We start from the raw sequence: 16,462 nt of genomic DNA on the forward strand, positions 1-16,462 counted from the left end.
GTTTCGCCTGATCTTTCTCCCATAGAACATGTGTGGGATGAAATGGAACGACGATTGTGCCATCTTCAAAACCAGCCAGTAACGTTGGACCAATTCTGGCAGGCCTTCCTAAGTCCTCCAGACATTTCCCGCTCTTTTGAGTATTTCCCTGTGTAATAAATTGAGGAAACCGTTGATTCATTTCCAGACTTATCCTGCTGGCGTTTGATTTGGGGTAGTGCTCCCGAGGCGATTGGCCCGAGATTGCAAATTATAATGGTAGCCCTTAAATAGTGACACATAGAGTTGCTTTCTTTGGCCAAGCCGCCACGAAGACATCGGCATGGTTCCCCATCTACTCCATTCATTTCAAAGTTACGGTAAACCGTTCCTGGGCGTGAAGATCCGACGAGAGATAAGTGTCATTGACGATGTCCGTGGTCTTTGGAGAGACACGCCAGGTTTTTTTTTTTTGGTTTTTTTTGTATACTGAATCGAGGCTCGTGAAAGAGCTGACATTTACTTTACAAACAAATCAACCAGACAAACAAAATATATAAAAAGAGGGAGCGGAAGACAAGAGCATGGGAAGCACGCAAACACTTGAGAGCACACAACATTTAAGAGCGGGGAGATGTGTGGGAGGGAAAGGGCTTGGGGGGAGGAGGCGTGGAGAAGGGGGGGGGGGCGTGGGGGTGGGAGAAGTATAAAACACAAGGACACCAAGGACTTCCAGGACAAAAGTTGGTATTTCCAAAAGTGGAATTGGGGTGAAATTATCGGGGATAGAAAAGATCAAGGTTTTGGATTGCGGAAGATAAGAGACGGTGGTGAACAGCAAATGGAGTAATCTGACCCCGTGGCCATCGCATTATATGTGCATAAAATAACACGCCTTCTTTGTCTGTCGGTGTGTAACATTCCACTCCACCCATTGGTTGGACAACCTGACTCCACCCACAATTGTCCCCTGAAACATCATATGTCCGCCATGTTGTTACAATGCGAAGCCAAATACAACTTTGGAGCTGTCATATTCACAATCGCAATGCCCTCTCTATAAGTTTTACCAAGTGGGGAAGAAAAGCAAAAAAAAAAAAAATTGCCAAATACAACTTTGGAGCTGTCATATTCACAATCGCAATGCCCTCTCTATACGTTTTACCAAGTGGGGAAAAAAAGCAAACAAAAAAAAAAAGGAGAGAAAAAATTACATGAAAATTACAAAAAGTTACTAATTTCTTCAAAAGTAAAACCGAGAATGAAGCAGCAGTGGTAACGTCAGGGCTATGAGGTAAAAACATTTCTACCTTACTAACGTCATCCTTTCCTAATAGCTAGAGTATGTTGTTTTCTGAGCCCAATACAATGCATTGACACTGAGATGTCAAATTAATATATAGTTATTACATTCCTATGATAATGTTAATTTTCTTGTTTGTAGTAATAGCTCGATGATGTTTTCTGCATTGTTTTGGTGAATGTTGGAGAATAGAGTAAAGTCAAATCACAAACTGCGATGCATTATTGAAGGGACGTGCATCTACTATAAACGGACAGGTGTGTGTGTGTGTGTGTGTGTGTGTGTGTGTGTGTGTGTGTATGTGTGTGTGTGTGTGTGTGTATGTGTGTGTGTGTGTGTATGTGTGTGTGTGCGTAGTCAATGTGTGTCACAACGACCGATCTGAACTCGTTCTCGCATTTCTAAAACCAGTCTGTACAGATGTTTAAATGCCATTAAGATGGCCACAGGCAACGACAGAGCTTGAGTGATGGATTTGCAATGTGTTTAGTGAACAAGCAAGACATTTGGAATGTCAGATTCTGGTACACTTCTACATTCCATAAGATACCCCCTCTGGCAATCTCCTTAGCTGCAAGTTGTAATTATTTAGTACCTGTACAGTATTTCGCAAAATGAAGCATGGCCCACATGCATCACAAGGTGCTGCAAATAGTTAAACTGCTACAACTAGCTATAAATAAAAATTATTTTCTCGAAACTTTCTTTTTTTCATTGTTATCTCATTTGTCCTAAAAACGTTGTTGTTGTTTTTGTAATTAACTCAGTTATTTTTCCTCTTGGCCACGCCCAATTGTAATTACTCTCAACAATCAAACGTTAAACCACGCCCACTCAAATTCTTGCTGCGCAGAACACTTGACGAACCAGAAGTTCCACCTGCTCCTCGCATTCATAATATATCGGAGTGAGCACCTGAAAACACTCTTCGATTTTAAAACGAAGCCGACATTCGAAGGAAGATGCCGTACGTCTTGGTTTCCACGCTATTTAACGACGTGAGTTCCCTTAATGGTCAAGTTTGGTTTAATATTGTTATAATTTGGTCTATAATCTAGATGTGTCGTTAAGTGCCATGTGTGGATTGTTTTGATAACGAATTCCCATTTTTGGGAAAGCTTACCTCGATTCAAGCAATCAGTGACTTAAGCAAGGTATGCACAAAGTTATAACTTTGATATGGAGCTGTACATACAAATAATTACATTGTTGTCATCAACAACAACAACAACAGGTATTTTCCCTGCTAGAGCGGGGGTAAGCCTTGTGGGCCCCATGACAATCTTCTCCATTTTGCCCTATTTTCTGCATCTCTCCTTGTTAACCCCCTTGCCCGCATTTCTTCTTCCACCATCTTTAGCCATGTCTTTCTCGGTCTTCCCCGTCTTCTACTTCCTTCTACATTCATTTCCATCACTCTTCTCAACCAGTCACTTTCATCCTTCCTCAACACATGACCAAACCATCTCAACCTGGTCCTCTTCACAGCATCAATCACAGGCTCTATACCCATCATCTTTCGCAATTCATCATTTGTCTTCCTCTCTCTCAACAATACTCCGCACATCCGTCGAACCATTCGCATTTCCACCCTTGTCTGGTTGATTTGTTTGTGAAGTAAATGTTAGCTCTTTCACGAGCCTCGATTTAGTATACAAAAAAAAAAGAAAAAAAGAAAGAAAAAAAAAGATGAAGATCAGGCAGTAAACCTCCCAACTGAGTTTCTCAACAGTCGTCAGCCTCAAGGACTCCCAACACACAGGTTGATTCTCAAGGTGGGAGCACCAATCATGCTTCTAAGGAATCTTGATCCACCAAAGCTGTGTAATGGAACACGATTGACAATCCAGCAAATGATGCCGCATGTCCTAGAGGCAACCATCCTCTCAGGACAATACAGAGGAGAGAAAGTATTAATTCCAAGGATACCACTTATTCCACCTGACCTTCCATTCTCCTTCAAGAGGATTTCAGTTCCCCATCAGGCTATGTTTTGCTATGTCCATCAACAGGGCGCAGGGGCAATCAATGAAGGTTGTAGGCCTGAACTTCACAGAACAAGTGTTTGCCCATGGCCAGCTCTACGTGGGCTGCTCGAGGGTTGGAAAACCAAGCAATCTTTATATCTTGGCACCAAGTAAGAAAACCAGAAATGTTGTATACCCAGAGGTTTTGAGAAATTGAAAATTGAAAAAACGTCATGTCGGAAATGTACTGTGATATTGCTCTAAAATATACATGTTCTTTTCATCATATATTTGTATTATTCTTATTCAACCCGGGTGAAGCCGGGTACCTCAGCTCGTCTATTATAAAGAGGCTGTGGGAGCCACATTCACGTGACGCCATCTTAATTTGCATGGGCGCTCTTGGATTTCCCTTCACCACGAGAGGACGTGTCATTTTAGAATGACCTTGCCTTCATTTGAAATCATCCAAAAATGGCAGAAGCGCTACTTAATTCATCAATTTGTGCCTACGAGAGGGCATTTCCAAAAATAAGAAAGCAGGAAGTTCAACTAAAAGTTTGTAAAATTTGGAGGGAGCATGATGTGCAACACGAAATCAGTGATTATAATAGGTGTCAGATGCCACTGATTAATAAAAATAAGAAAACTTGAAGAATGAAAGTTGATCGGAATTTTAAAAATAGCGAATTTTTAATAGTCAGCGTCACAGAAAGGAGTCAAAGGTAAAAAAAAAAAACCCAAAAAAGAAATCACGTATTTCGTGTATGGGGTCCTAATTGATGACGTAGATGCTCTGCAGTTTCGTCACAAATGGAGCAGAACGGGATACCTTATGTACAACTGATGAATAAAAACAATAAGCCTGCCAAGCCTCTCCCACGTGTATATAGTTGTCATTTTAATATCTATGCTACCATAAACATATTGTTGCGGTTTTTGGAAAACACTTAAAAGTAATGGCAACCACCATACAGGTCCCGTAGAATAGTTATTACATAGCAGACCATTATCTTAGTCCCTCCACCTTATTTCGGGTTAGTATGTCTTTATGCGTTGGGGAAAGAAAAGATAGGTCCTCCACTTATAAGGGATAATGCACCTGGCAATGCACCAGGCTCCAAGGCACACCATGGTGTCCAGGTTCAGAAACCCACCAATCAGAGTGACTGTGGGGGAACTTGGGTGGCGGAGTAACGGGCTCCACCAATCGGGAGCCAGAAGACCTCCAAGAATTCCCCCCCCCCTCCCCCTTGGAGGGTGAACAAAGGGATGTTGAACACGTTTTTGATCTCTTGGTCCGGGCTCTTGGTCACAGGCAGTCGCAGTTGTGCTGGCTTTTGGTTCATGGCTGGCATCACAAGTGGTCATGGTTCATTTGCTCTCTGCCCGGTCTCTTGCCTCACGCAGCACGTGGACACTTTGCTCTCTGCTTGCTCTCTCTCTCGCCCACTCACTGAGTACGTGGGTATTTTGTGCTCTTGGCCAGTCTCCCTCTCGCAGGCCTTTACACCTGCATTATTCCACTCTGGGCCTGTCTCTTGTGCACTCACCACGTGTCTGCAAGATTACTACACTTTGGGCCTGTCTCTTTGTCGACTCCGGGCCTGTCTCACTCTGCTGGGTTCACTGAGCACATGTGCTCCACTCTTGGGGCCTGGATTGTTGGCCTGGCACGTGTGCTCCTCTCTTGGCCTGGGTCACTCTGCCGTGCTTACGATCGACCTCACTCTGCCTGTCCGTGTTGGGATCGTCGTTACCTGCTCGTGCTCCTCTATGGCGGCAACGGGACGAGGGCGTCGCGAGGAGAGGTATCCGGAGCATCGTAGCCTCTGTGCTATCAGGTTTGTTTGTTCCCCTTCCCTCCCCGTGAAAGTGTGCTGGGCCCATGTGATGTTTATCGGTAGTAATCGTCATAAGGCATAGAATAAGCTAGGTTTCTGCTTCTCATCTCTTTTTCTTTGCTATTGAAATAATTACATTGTAAATATTTGTAATAAATCAAATTGTTAAACGTTTTCCTTTTCTCTATGTTCGTGAATGTCTTTTCCTTCATTGATCCGCCATTCTTCGTATCCAGGTAAAATCGACTGTAACAGCATTAGCACCCCTCTGGCGGTTACCAACAGTTTTTGCTCGGCCATCTAAATTTCAATCTAGGAATAAAGGAAACTGCTGGAGGGTACGTACGGTACGTTAACTGATTGGGACCGTCACGTGGGACAGGTAAGCTATCGCGTGATGGACCAATTGGCGTTCGTAGTTGCTGATTCGCAACCTGCTCAGCACGAAGTTATTCGTGCGCAGCAGCCGCAGGTCCGGTAAGTTCGGGAGGGAACGGAGGTTAACCCCCTCGTAGTAAACCCCAACCCCGGGCCGTAACACATTCGGTGTTCAGGAGCGGGATTCTGCTCTGGCCACCGTAACAATATTAACAATACGATATGCTTATAGTACTGGTTAATATGACTATTTACCAACATTAACGACTTTCTAAAAGATGTTTCACCATCTCAGAAAATACAACATATAGCCCAACCTTCTCAGAAACACATCTTTCAACAAAAATGCCAAAGCTGTATTTTTTTTTGGGTGGCGCCTATATGGACCCCCTCCCCAACTCCAAGAGACTCTCAATTCCTGGCCCCATATATCTCAAATAAAATTTAGATTCTGAAAATATCCATAAAACCAGATAAACAGGAAATTCCTGAAATAATGAATTTTTACATTGTGAGACTTGCTGTGTTGGCAGGGATGAGGGCGAGGGTAGGAGGAGGAAGGGGATTTGAGGGAGGAGGAAGGGGAGATGAGGGGGAGAATAGGAGGGGGATGGGGAGATGAGCAGGGGGGAGGATTGGAATGGGATGGGGAGATGAGGGGGGAGGGCAGGAGGGGGATGAAAGATGAGGGGTGGATGAGGGGGGAGGATAGGAGGGGAATGGGGAGATGAGAAGGGGGGGGGGAGGAGGGGAAGGTGAGTGGGGGGGGGGGGGTAGGATGAGGATGAGGAGATGAGGGATGGGGAGGATAGAAGGGGGATAGGGAGATGAGGGTAGGAGGAGGCTGGGGAGATTGGGGGGGGGAATTCGAGGGGGTTGGGGAGGTGAGGGGGGAGGGGGAAGGAGGAGGGAGGGGCGGGGGGGGGGGAGTAGGACTTAACTCGTTCACTTTCCCAACTTTACGGATTCAAAGCCAGGATTTAATATTGCCTTTGAATCCGTAATGTTAGTAAAGTATACAAATGTAGGTAAAGTTGGTTATAGGTTTTTATGGATTTGTTGGAAAACACAAATTTGCTCATCAGCGAAAGGTTGGACGATGTTAGCCGTTTTATCGACAAGACAGTATTGGCTACCTGGTGTACATTGATCTAGCCTGGGCTACCTGGCCGAGATAGGCAAGTAGTAAAAATCTTAAGTTTATTATTTTTTAAAAGTTTAAAATAGAAGATCAATTGTAATAATGGACAAAGGAGTGTTTTATGGTAAAAAAAAAAAAAAAAAAAAAAAATTTGCACATTTCATTGTAGGATTCCTGACCACAATGTTTATGGCGATGAAGGCCACAGACGTCTCAGGAATGCCATTTCCAAGCATTTGTGAAAACAACACCGCTGATGGATAAGAATAGCTGACGTATCAGTTTTGCATATGATGTCATACAGCCATTCATGAATTGCTTGAATTACTGCTTAACTGAAAAGCATTGCCTCAAACAGGGAACCATGATTGTCATGGGGCCCGCAAGGCTAACCCCCGCTCTAGCGGGGGGGGTGGGGGGGGGAAATCCCCAATCCCCAATCCGTTGTTACTGATCGCGGTTTAGGATGGTGTTTGCCGAGCGAAGGCTCCGCGACCAAACAGTTGTTCCCCGACTCACCCGATTCACCCAGAACTTTGGCCGTATCGCACCGCAGCTGCCCAATCTGGAAAAGACTAAAACGACGAATGCAAAGAGGAAGACGAATAAGACGAGAAGACGTACAGGAGAGTAATGGGATTTATTATTTACACAAGCAAAAAGAAAACAGTCACGTTTATTTACAACACATAAGACGCAGGTGACACAGTGCAAATACTAGCTTATCCAGACTTAATTAAATACCCAGGGACAAGACACACAGAACAAACTCACGTACACAAGAAGGGTGGAAAGGCAGGAGGTGGATGGCTGGAGGGAGAGGAAGGTCCAAGGGGGTCCTGCAGCACGATCGGCGCGTTTAGCAGCCGCCGTTCCTTCGCGGCCCTGCTCAAAACCGCCATCCAGGCCCCAAGCGGCTGTTGGGTGTTGTTGCTGCTGTGGCCGCCGCTTGCTTTGCCAGGACTCGTCTGACTCGTCTGGTCCAAACCCTCAACTCAACAACACTCTTGCACGTCTCCCTGTCCAACCACTCTTTCTCTCTTGGTCCAACCACTCTTTCTCTTTCTTGGTCCAACCACTCTTTATCTCTCTTGGTCCACTCACTCCTCACCACCGACTTCTCAACGCAACCAACGCAACCACTGACCACTCTAGCGGGGAAAATGGCCTTAAAACGATCATTCATTCATTCATTCACTGCTTAACTGCACATGTTTATCAATTGAGTCAGAACTACGTTGCTGAATTTGCTGAATGAGGGTAGTTCATGGTTGACGTTGATCTTTTGTTGTACAGTACTCTCGAGAAAATCCTCTTTACCTATTTGCTGATGACTCCACCCTGTGCTGTAATGTCCCTCAGGCGGGCTACAGACTCTTCCCTTTCTTCAGACCTTGACAAAAATCACAAGATTGCCAAACACTTGGAATATGTCTTGCAATCCTGACAAATCCCACACTCTCACTATTTCTCTCCAAAAGGACCGTCTGGCAAACCCTCCTATCTTCTTTTTTAACTCCTCTTGAGGAAGTTCAGCCAGTCAAACTCCAGGGTCTCACTTTCAACCATGATCTTTCTTGGGCAAATCACATTTCAAAGCTCCAAAATCAGGCGAAAACTAAGCATCCTCCATTGTACAAAGTCCTTCCTTGGCACACCTGAACGATCCACCTCTAAGGTCTTAATCTGCAACTTGATGGGGGTACTGCTCTCCGCTCTGGGCTGGCATCCCTGCCTCACACCTTGGTGAGCTTGATGCTATGGAAACCAAGATCTTCAAGGTCTTTGAAATCTCTCACGATGATGCTGAGTCTATGGGCTGATCCTTCACCACAGACCCAGGTTGTTGGTCTCTCTGTCTTCTTCTGCCTCCTTTCTGGTCTTGCACCCTCCGCCCTTTAAGTGCTTTGCCCCCCCCCCTCCCCACGCCCACACACTCCCCATGTTTCCATAGGGCACATGCAGTCCACCATCAACCCCCTTCAGGTGAAACTCCAAATATCCAGGATCACTGAATATTCACCTTCACTCATTTGTTCATTTTTACGGCGTAGCCCATAGGGCAAAGCAGTCTAGAAGAGCGTTTGTCCGTCCGAATGTATTGTTATGTTTTTGGGGTAGGGATGAAATACCTTAGTTGAGATAGAATCGTCTCGGTTTAGAATGCTCCAAGTGTCGCGAAGAAGAAGAACCCACCTCAATGTAAATTAAGTTTGGCCGACTGTCTGGGTAAGATCGTATATGTGTATCCATATGAGGGGTGGAGCTATGCTAATTAGGTAGGGCTTAAGGATAAATAAACCCCAATGTGCAATTGCCTTGTGATTTTTCCCTTTATTGTTATTGCATCACAAAGGGGCCACCACAATAACTACAACAATCGCACTGAAAATGGATCCATTCACCCACAATACCGGCAGGGCTCACAAAACCCGAACATTTGCCTATCGGCAAAGGAACCCCACCCAGCCAAACATTCCCGAAGGACAGCTGGGCTCGACCTCGGAGGACCGGAATTGACAGGCCACACCCCGAGTTTCGTCATTGGGCGTCAAAAATGGCCGTGAGGCCACACTCCAAAGGACAATTGGTTGGGACAATTCGATGGCGCTGGACGATTGATTGGTCAAAAGGATGACGTGCTTCAGACACGAGAGAGAAAAAGAAAAGGGACCGCTATTTTCTTGCTCTCTTGGCCCTGGTTGTGTTAGCGAACAGTTGGATTCTGTTTCGCTTCTTTCTCCTCTCTTTGTCCCGGCAGTGTTGGTGGTCCCGGCAAGTCGAAAGCATCCTTTTATAGAAGAAGAAGAAGAAAAAGGTGTTATGGTATACGACAGAATACAGCTCTTCAGGGGACAGTTTAAACATTTTAAACAACGTGATCACGAACAACGTGGTCAAAGAACGAACGAACAAATAAGAACGAACAAACGGATAAGAACAGAGAAGGTAATTTCTTTTTGGTTTTTTTTTTTTTGAGTTGAGATTTTAAACAAGGAAGTATGGGGTGAAAAGACCGGGAAAAACAGAGACCGAAAGTAATTGCAGCGCAATCGCAGAACCGCTGCGACAAAAACAAAGCCTCAAGCCAAGGTCGGACACGGTAGCCTACTACACTAGGCCTCAGAATACGCGACACGAACTAACCGACGATTCTGTACACAGGTATGAAAAACCAACACCGAGAATCCTATTAAAGACACACCAATAGGTACACACACCAAAAGAAAGATACAGTTTCGACAAAAACACAATTGTGAAAAATTACTTAACTTCGAAAGCATGAGCGCATGGACAGCTTTGAAGAGACGTGACCTCCAATCTTGCGCATGCGCAGTCCAACAACATCTGCCTCTAGGCAGGATCTGCTGAAGGTACGTACATTGGCCTCTGGGCAGGGTGGCCTGTGGGTACGCACATTCGCCTCTAGTTTGGATGGTCTGGAGGTACACACATCCACGTCTAGGCATGATGGCCTGGAGGTACGCACACTCGCCTCTGGGCACGATGGCCTGGAGGTACGCACACTCACCTCTCAGCAGGATGGCCTGGAGGTACACACATCTGCCTCTAGGCAGGATGTCCTGAAGGTACGCACATTGGCCTCTGGGCAGGGTGGCCTGTAGGTACCACCTCTAAGCTATCTAGCCTGGGTTTGAATCTCGACTCAGCAGGTCCTTTATCAATGTGTGTGCTATCCCTCAGATGGACAGAAAACGGGGTGGCCCGTCTGCTAGCATTAGTTTGGTGGACGTTAAATATCCCACGGTGTTTGCCATGTAGAGTTGGCAAGCTATCACCGGCACCATGAACAAATTATAAATTCTGCCCTGACCTCCTGTGTTGGAGTGGTGACCCGACCAGGATTGTAACCCTAGCTATAGAAACTGCTTCAGCAGCACTGACGCTCTTTATAGAGCATTATTCAGGATCTGATCTGACAATGCCACTAGACGGGACATCCAGCTTAACGTCAATCACACTCTGACACAACACCCTACCTGCAAAGCACCAATCTGACAGTTTATAGTCGGGACAGGAATCAAACCCAGAAAAAAGCTCAAAGAAGAGTGCGCTACCTCTGCCTCATCCCATGAGACGTTGTTGCTTCTTTATACACCAACATAATATAAGACCCGTTGCTTCGCTGACAGGTTTGATCAAAAGAGAGTGTGTTGCACTTCACAAACATAGTACCTGTACATCTGTGAGTGTCAACTGGAGAGTTTGTAGAACACGATACCCTGCAAAGTATTCAAGAATATACTTCAATTTGAACAAGCATTCTGAGTATTGCGCTGCAATACATGTCCCCTACCGGCAGTCTGTCGTCCGGAAAACTGTTGGGGAAATTACCAAAGTTCAAAGTGCCATAACTTTGTCAAAAATGATCGAAACGTCGTGAAGTTCGAGCTTGATCTGTAACTTATCATGAGGAAACAATGTGCCAAGTTCAAAATCATTAGCATTAAGAGTTTAGAAAAAAAAAGTCCGGAAAACTGTTCTTTGCGTGACGGATGGACGGACGGAGGGATGGAGTGCAAACCTATACTTATAGTCCCCTCCGGTGTACACCGGTAGGGGACGAATAAAACAATGATTTTAAAGATTGTTTTTAAAATCCGGAAGTTTAGCACTGCTGAAGCAGTCGCGGTTTAGTAGATGGAGGCTATATTGATCACCAAATAATGCAGTCAATCGGTATCATACATAGCCATATCAACGGCCTCTTCTTCACCCCGATACTATACCTTATCACATGCCACGTCCACTTCCCAGGAGCTGCGATTGACAAGTCCTATATTACATACAACACCTGAAATAAATGTCCAAGTACGGAAAAACTGAAGGTTCTTGGAAGCATTATGAAGATGATTTGTGTTCTAAAGTGTTCAAGTATATAATTCAATTTAAATAATGATTTAAAAAGCTTTAAAGGTGCATAAATAAATAAATTCCGGGTTATACCGCCATTTTACACAGTGTCTATTTCACCACCCTATCAAAACACGTTACGTTAGTTCTTCATGTCTGGTGTTTGTGTCCTTAAAAACAATATCGTCCTTAAGAAAAGTAAGTTTCCTGTTTGGAATGATTTTCAATTTTTTTTGACTGCCAGGGAGGCAGACAGAGTAAACGTATTATCACTCGTCTCTGCGCAATCGCGGTCGGGACAATTTCAGAGGTAAAGTGCAGTTAAAAAGGCAAACTTGTCGACCTATTCATGTTCCGATTTGTGTTCAAAATTCAACATTACATTTAAATAAGTTGTTCCTCGATCATAAACTGACAAGACAGATGGATGGACGGACTTGAACCAATAATTGCTTAACCCCGCTTTTCACTTCATGTGCGCGGGGGATAAGGATATAAAACTAAGTGACAAAAAAGGATATTGTATGACACGTTGTTGTTGTTGTTGTTGTTACCATTTACGTTTTTCTCCCAATGTTTCCGAGCTGTATCTCGGAGCCGGCTGAGACTTTTGGAATGAAATTTTGCGTCAATAATGAGAATATAAGGTATGAGGGGGTGACATACTTTTTTTGACCCTGACCTAATTTTAAGGTAATTACCCAATTATAGACATTTTAACATTTTTCACAAAAACTGGACTACGGTTCGTCTGATCAGAACGAAATTACCCTCTTTAGATAGCCTACCATTTCAGGATGTTGAGTTTTGTGGATAGACTAGTAAAAAGCCCCTCAAAAATAACGGGTTGGAATAGTTTATTCAAAGGTGCAGCCTCGTGAGCGTGCCAAGGTCTGAAGCCTCGGCCTAGTGTCAGATGTGCTTATCTCTTCTTTATTTATTAGACATCATACGGATGTAAATGAACACTCGTTTTACTCTGCGTGTGATGCACATCACGTTCAGTGAATTTCAACTCCCTGCGTCATGTATTTATTGTTATTTTAAAAAATGTTTACATACACCGCCCTTGAGGCTCGGTTAGCAAGCCACTTTATTGGAAAGGTTAGCAAGGTTAGCAAGGTTAGCAATCTACAATTCCAATAAAAGAGGCATAATTACTCTTTTATGGAAAATGATTTTCGAGTTTGTTTTATCCTCAAAAACACACCGTAGTGAACCCAAATTCGTATTAAAAGATTGGCCTTTAAAATCTACCCTTATGAAGGGGGACATACATCTGTACAAACACACAAACTGACATTTTGTTTTATACGGTAGATTGTAGATAGGACACATTTTCTTTATTTACGCTCTGCCACTAAATATTGAAGGTCAAGGTGATATGGTGGTCCGAACAAAATATGGCCATCATTGGATCAAGGGCCAAGAGTAAGTCGCGGGCAATCGCAGATATTTGGGCTCTGTCCCCCAAATATTCCTACAGGTCGTACAAGATCTGCCAGCAACCATCTTATGGTGAAACTGCCAAAATCAAGACTCTGCTCACCTTCACTCTTTCATTCCTCTTTTCTCCCGCCTCTGGAACAAACTCCCTCACTCTCTTCAATCCCTCTCCTCCCTCCAGGTCTTTAAAACAGCTGTTCACCACCCCATCCAAAACCTTGATCTTTTCTACCCCCGCTAATTTCACCCCAGATCCACTTTTTTGAAATACCAACCTCTTTCCTGAAAGTCCTTGAAGTGTCAATGTGTTTTCTACCGCTCCCATTTCCCCCCCCCCCCCCCTCCCACGCCTCCTCCCCCAAGCCCTCTCCCTCTCACAGCTCCCCCGATGTCCCTGCTCTCGAATGTTGTGTTTGTGCTTCCCCTTCTCTCCCCATCTTGTCTACCGCTACCCTTATTATATGTTTTGTGTGTCTGTTTGATTTTTTGTGTGATTAATGTTAGCTCTTTCACGAGCTTCGATTCTGTATACAAAAAAAATAAAAATCTAGTTTTGTTTGAGTGCTCCTCCGCGTCTGTCACCCTTCATTATAAAAGGTTCCTGCTGTCCTAGAATTAAAAAAAATGGTACCATGATTGGAACCACTACGTTAAGTCCTACTGTTAAAGGCATTTTTATGATTAAATGGATATGACGTTTCACAACTTTTAAATTTTTGTTCCAGCTCAATATATGACGAGCTTTCCATTTTTATTATTCTATGACAGCAGGAACCCTTTAGATTTAGACCAGTGTGACTGGCACACAGACAGATGCTGTTGTTTTTTTTACAACATTTTTTGTTGCAGAGTGGCATTTTAATAATTTAAAAGTTTTTATTTTGTTCTTAAAGCAGCTAACATCATAATTAGTCGTTTTAATTTGTTTGCAGGAAAATTCCCCCACGGTAGTTGGAGACGCCTTATCAGATCCAGCGCTAATGCGAATTTTGGATGCAGAGAAAGTCCGGGTGTACAGGAAGAAGTTGTAAGTGTAACATTTTGTACATTTATTTTTCATTTGGGAATGTTATTCCAGACTTTCACTGCAATCAGTACTTCATGAATAAGAATCGACACACATACACCTTGACCATGCGTTGGAAAGATGGCCGCTATAGCTGATGGTGCCATTTTGCCACAATAAATAGTAAACAGCTTAATAGGAAAGAGTGAAAGAAACTCACTTGTTATGGGCTTTGCAAATCTGCACATACATCTGTGCCTGTTCTTGTCTTGGTGGCATCTAAATGGCCTCTGATGTCTTTCGCATCGGTGCTGTAATTCTGTTGTCTCTGACAAAGATGGTCGACATTCTAGATTTAGACCATCCCTACAAACTGTTCATCACAGGCCTCGCCCTTCGGCTGTACCACATCCTATCATCAACCTGGAAGTTATTCGTGCAAAGTCCTTCCTTGGCACACATGAAGCTCCCTCCAAAAGCAGTCAATGCCTGCGTCTCCTCCATCGTGCAAAGTCCTTCCTTGCTCTCACGAACCTTTTCGTGCAAAGGCACACCTGGACTCTTATACACCGACAAGGTCTTCATCCACAGCTCGATGGAGTAGTGTTCTCCCCTCTGGGCTGGCAACACTACCTCACACCCTGCTCAGCTTGACACCGTTGAAGCCGAGGCCTTTGTCTTTCAAAACCCCCATTATGAAACTGTCTTTGGGTCTATCTCTGTCTTCTACTGCCTCCTTCCTGGTCTTGCACCCTCTCTTCTAAGCCTGGTGTTGGCTTAACGGTTAGGGTGCTGGCTTGGGTTCCTAGGATCCTGAGTTCGAATCCCGGTCGATCGTTGCATTAACGCCAGGGGGGTTGACTCAGCCTGTCATCCTTCCGAGGTCGGCAAATTGAGCACCAGCTGCATCAGCGGCACAAACACGCTTCCAGAAAAATATGCAAACCAGAAGCCCCAGGCTGCATACGAAAGAAAAACAACAACCCTCTGTTCTTTCCATGCCCCCCCTTTCCCTATAGGTTTCTGCAGGGACGGTCCACCATCAACCCCCATCTGGTGAAACTCCCAAAATCCAGAATTTCTGCTCACCTGCACTCATTCGTTCCTCTTCTTTCCCACCCGTGGAACCAACTTCCATATTCCCTTCAATCTCATTCTTCCCTCCAGGTCTTGAAGATAGTTGTTCATCACCATCGCAGATCATCCCCAATCCAAAACCATGGTCTTTTCTACCCTATTAACTCCCACCTCTTTCCAAATTTCCAGGCTTTCCTTCCTGCTTCTGTATCCACCTTGTCCATACCATCCCTTTTCTGCTGTTCCTTTCGTTCTGTTGCGACCTAATCCATTCTATGTTCTAGCTCCTCAACGAGCATCGACTTTGTACACAAAAAATGAGAAAGTCTAACCTGGCTAACCAGACAAATTAGGGGTATAAAAAAGCTGCAGAAACAAGATAAGCGAAAAAAATTCCAAAAGTAAATCTCATCGGCAACAATGCAGCACATGTAATGGCTTTAAAACAATAAAACAAATTCAAGGCTTTAACTCCAATGCATGTGGTATTCCACAATGCTGGTTGAAATATTACTTCCATGCAATATTGCGTGTACACGTGTAAGTATTGTGACGTCACACTTTTATCAGGGTCTCTTGAGTGAGTGCCATTGCCTGACATCGTGCCTCTCGTACCTTCAGGCCGGAATACCGTGTGTGGGTTCCTGCGCGTGTCGTGCTGGACAAGCTGGAGGAAGAGGGTTACATTGTCAAATCAATGACCACAGTGGAACAAACCATCGTCTGGTGTCTGCACAAGCCTTGTCAAATCAATGACCACACTGGAACAAACCATCGTCTGGTGTCTGCACAAGCCATGCCAGCCAGAAAATTGAGAGATGGAGGACCAAACTGTGCCACTCCAACAGATCCTCTTACAGCCGAAGTTTGAGCCGATGTTAGCTGTTAATAATAACTAATGTTGTAACTAGTTATTTAGTTATGTAGTTCCTTCGAGTCGTTTCCAACTTCCGGTGACAATGATCAGATTTCTGCATACATCCCTATCCTGCACTGCTTCCTGAAGCTCTGGCAGAAACAGCTTGGGTGCATCCTCTACCCCATCCACCCAACACGTACAAGTTCTACCTCTTCCTCTTCTTCCCCAGTATGGTTGATTTCTCCAGAATTTTGTTTTCTGCACCCATGATGTGTCCAAATTATGACAGTTTCTGTTTTAGTATCAGCACTTCTAATGTATATGATGGTCTAATTATTCAAGCACTGATTTGTTTGTTCTTCTTGTCGTCCATGGGATTTTAAAAATTTGTTGCCAAAACAACATTTCAAAAATGTCAATCTTCTTCCTTTCTTTCTTCGTCACTGTCTATGACTCACATCCATATCAACACATCTTTGTCTTTCCAGATCTTTGTCATTCCTCACATTGTTGTTCTCCCCAATGTTAACTGCCAATGAATCTCTTCTCCACACTAGTAGAGTGATATACAGTATACTATATGTACA

General features: G+C 44.2%; 1 protein-coding gene across 1 annotated transcript; it reads left to right on the plus strand.

Annotated features, from left to right (window-relative positions):
- The first annotated feature begins 2,143 nt into the window (after positions 1-2,143).
- LOC137426876 (GTP cyclohydrolase 1 feedback regulatory protein-like) lies at positions 2,144-15,964 on the plus strand. Its single transcript, XM_068115864.2, has 3 exons — positions 2,144-2,280; positions 13,866-13,960; positions 15,638-15,964. The coding sequence occupies exons 1-3, from the start codon at positions 2,245-2,247 to the stop codon at positions 15,885-15,887; spliced, it is 381 nt and encodes a 126-aa protein (XP_067971965.2). The 5' UTR covers positions 2,144-2,244; the 3' UTR covers positions 15,888-15,964.
- The last annotated feature ends 498 nt before the right edge of the window (positions 15,965-16,462 follow it).

The sequence above is a fragment of the Myxine glutinosa genome, chromosome 5, assembly GCF_964187855.1.
Source record: "Myxine glutinosa chromosome 5, kmMyxGlut1.1, whole genome shotgun sequence".
Lineage (NCBI taxonomy): Eukaryota > Metazoa > Chordata > Myxini > Myxiniformes > Myxinidae > Myxine > Myxine glutinosa.

Bases quoted from the DNA above. Each gene is read 5' to 3' on its own strand.
- LOC137426876 (XM_068115864.2), top strand. From the start codon at position 2,245: ATGCCGTACGTCTTGGTTTCCACGCTATTTAACGAC. The intron at 2,281-13,865 runs GTGAGTTCCCTT...ATTTGTTTGCAG, and splicing joins TTTCCACGCTATTTAACGAC to GAAAATTCCCCCACGGTAGT. The intron at 13,961-15,637 runs GTAAGTGTAACA...TCGTACCTTCAG, and splicing joins CGGGTGTACAGGAAGAAGTT to GCCGGAATACCGTGTGTGGG.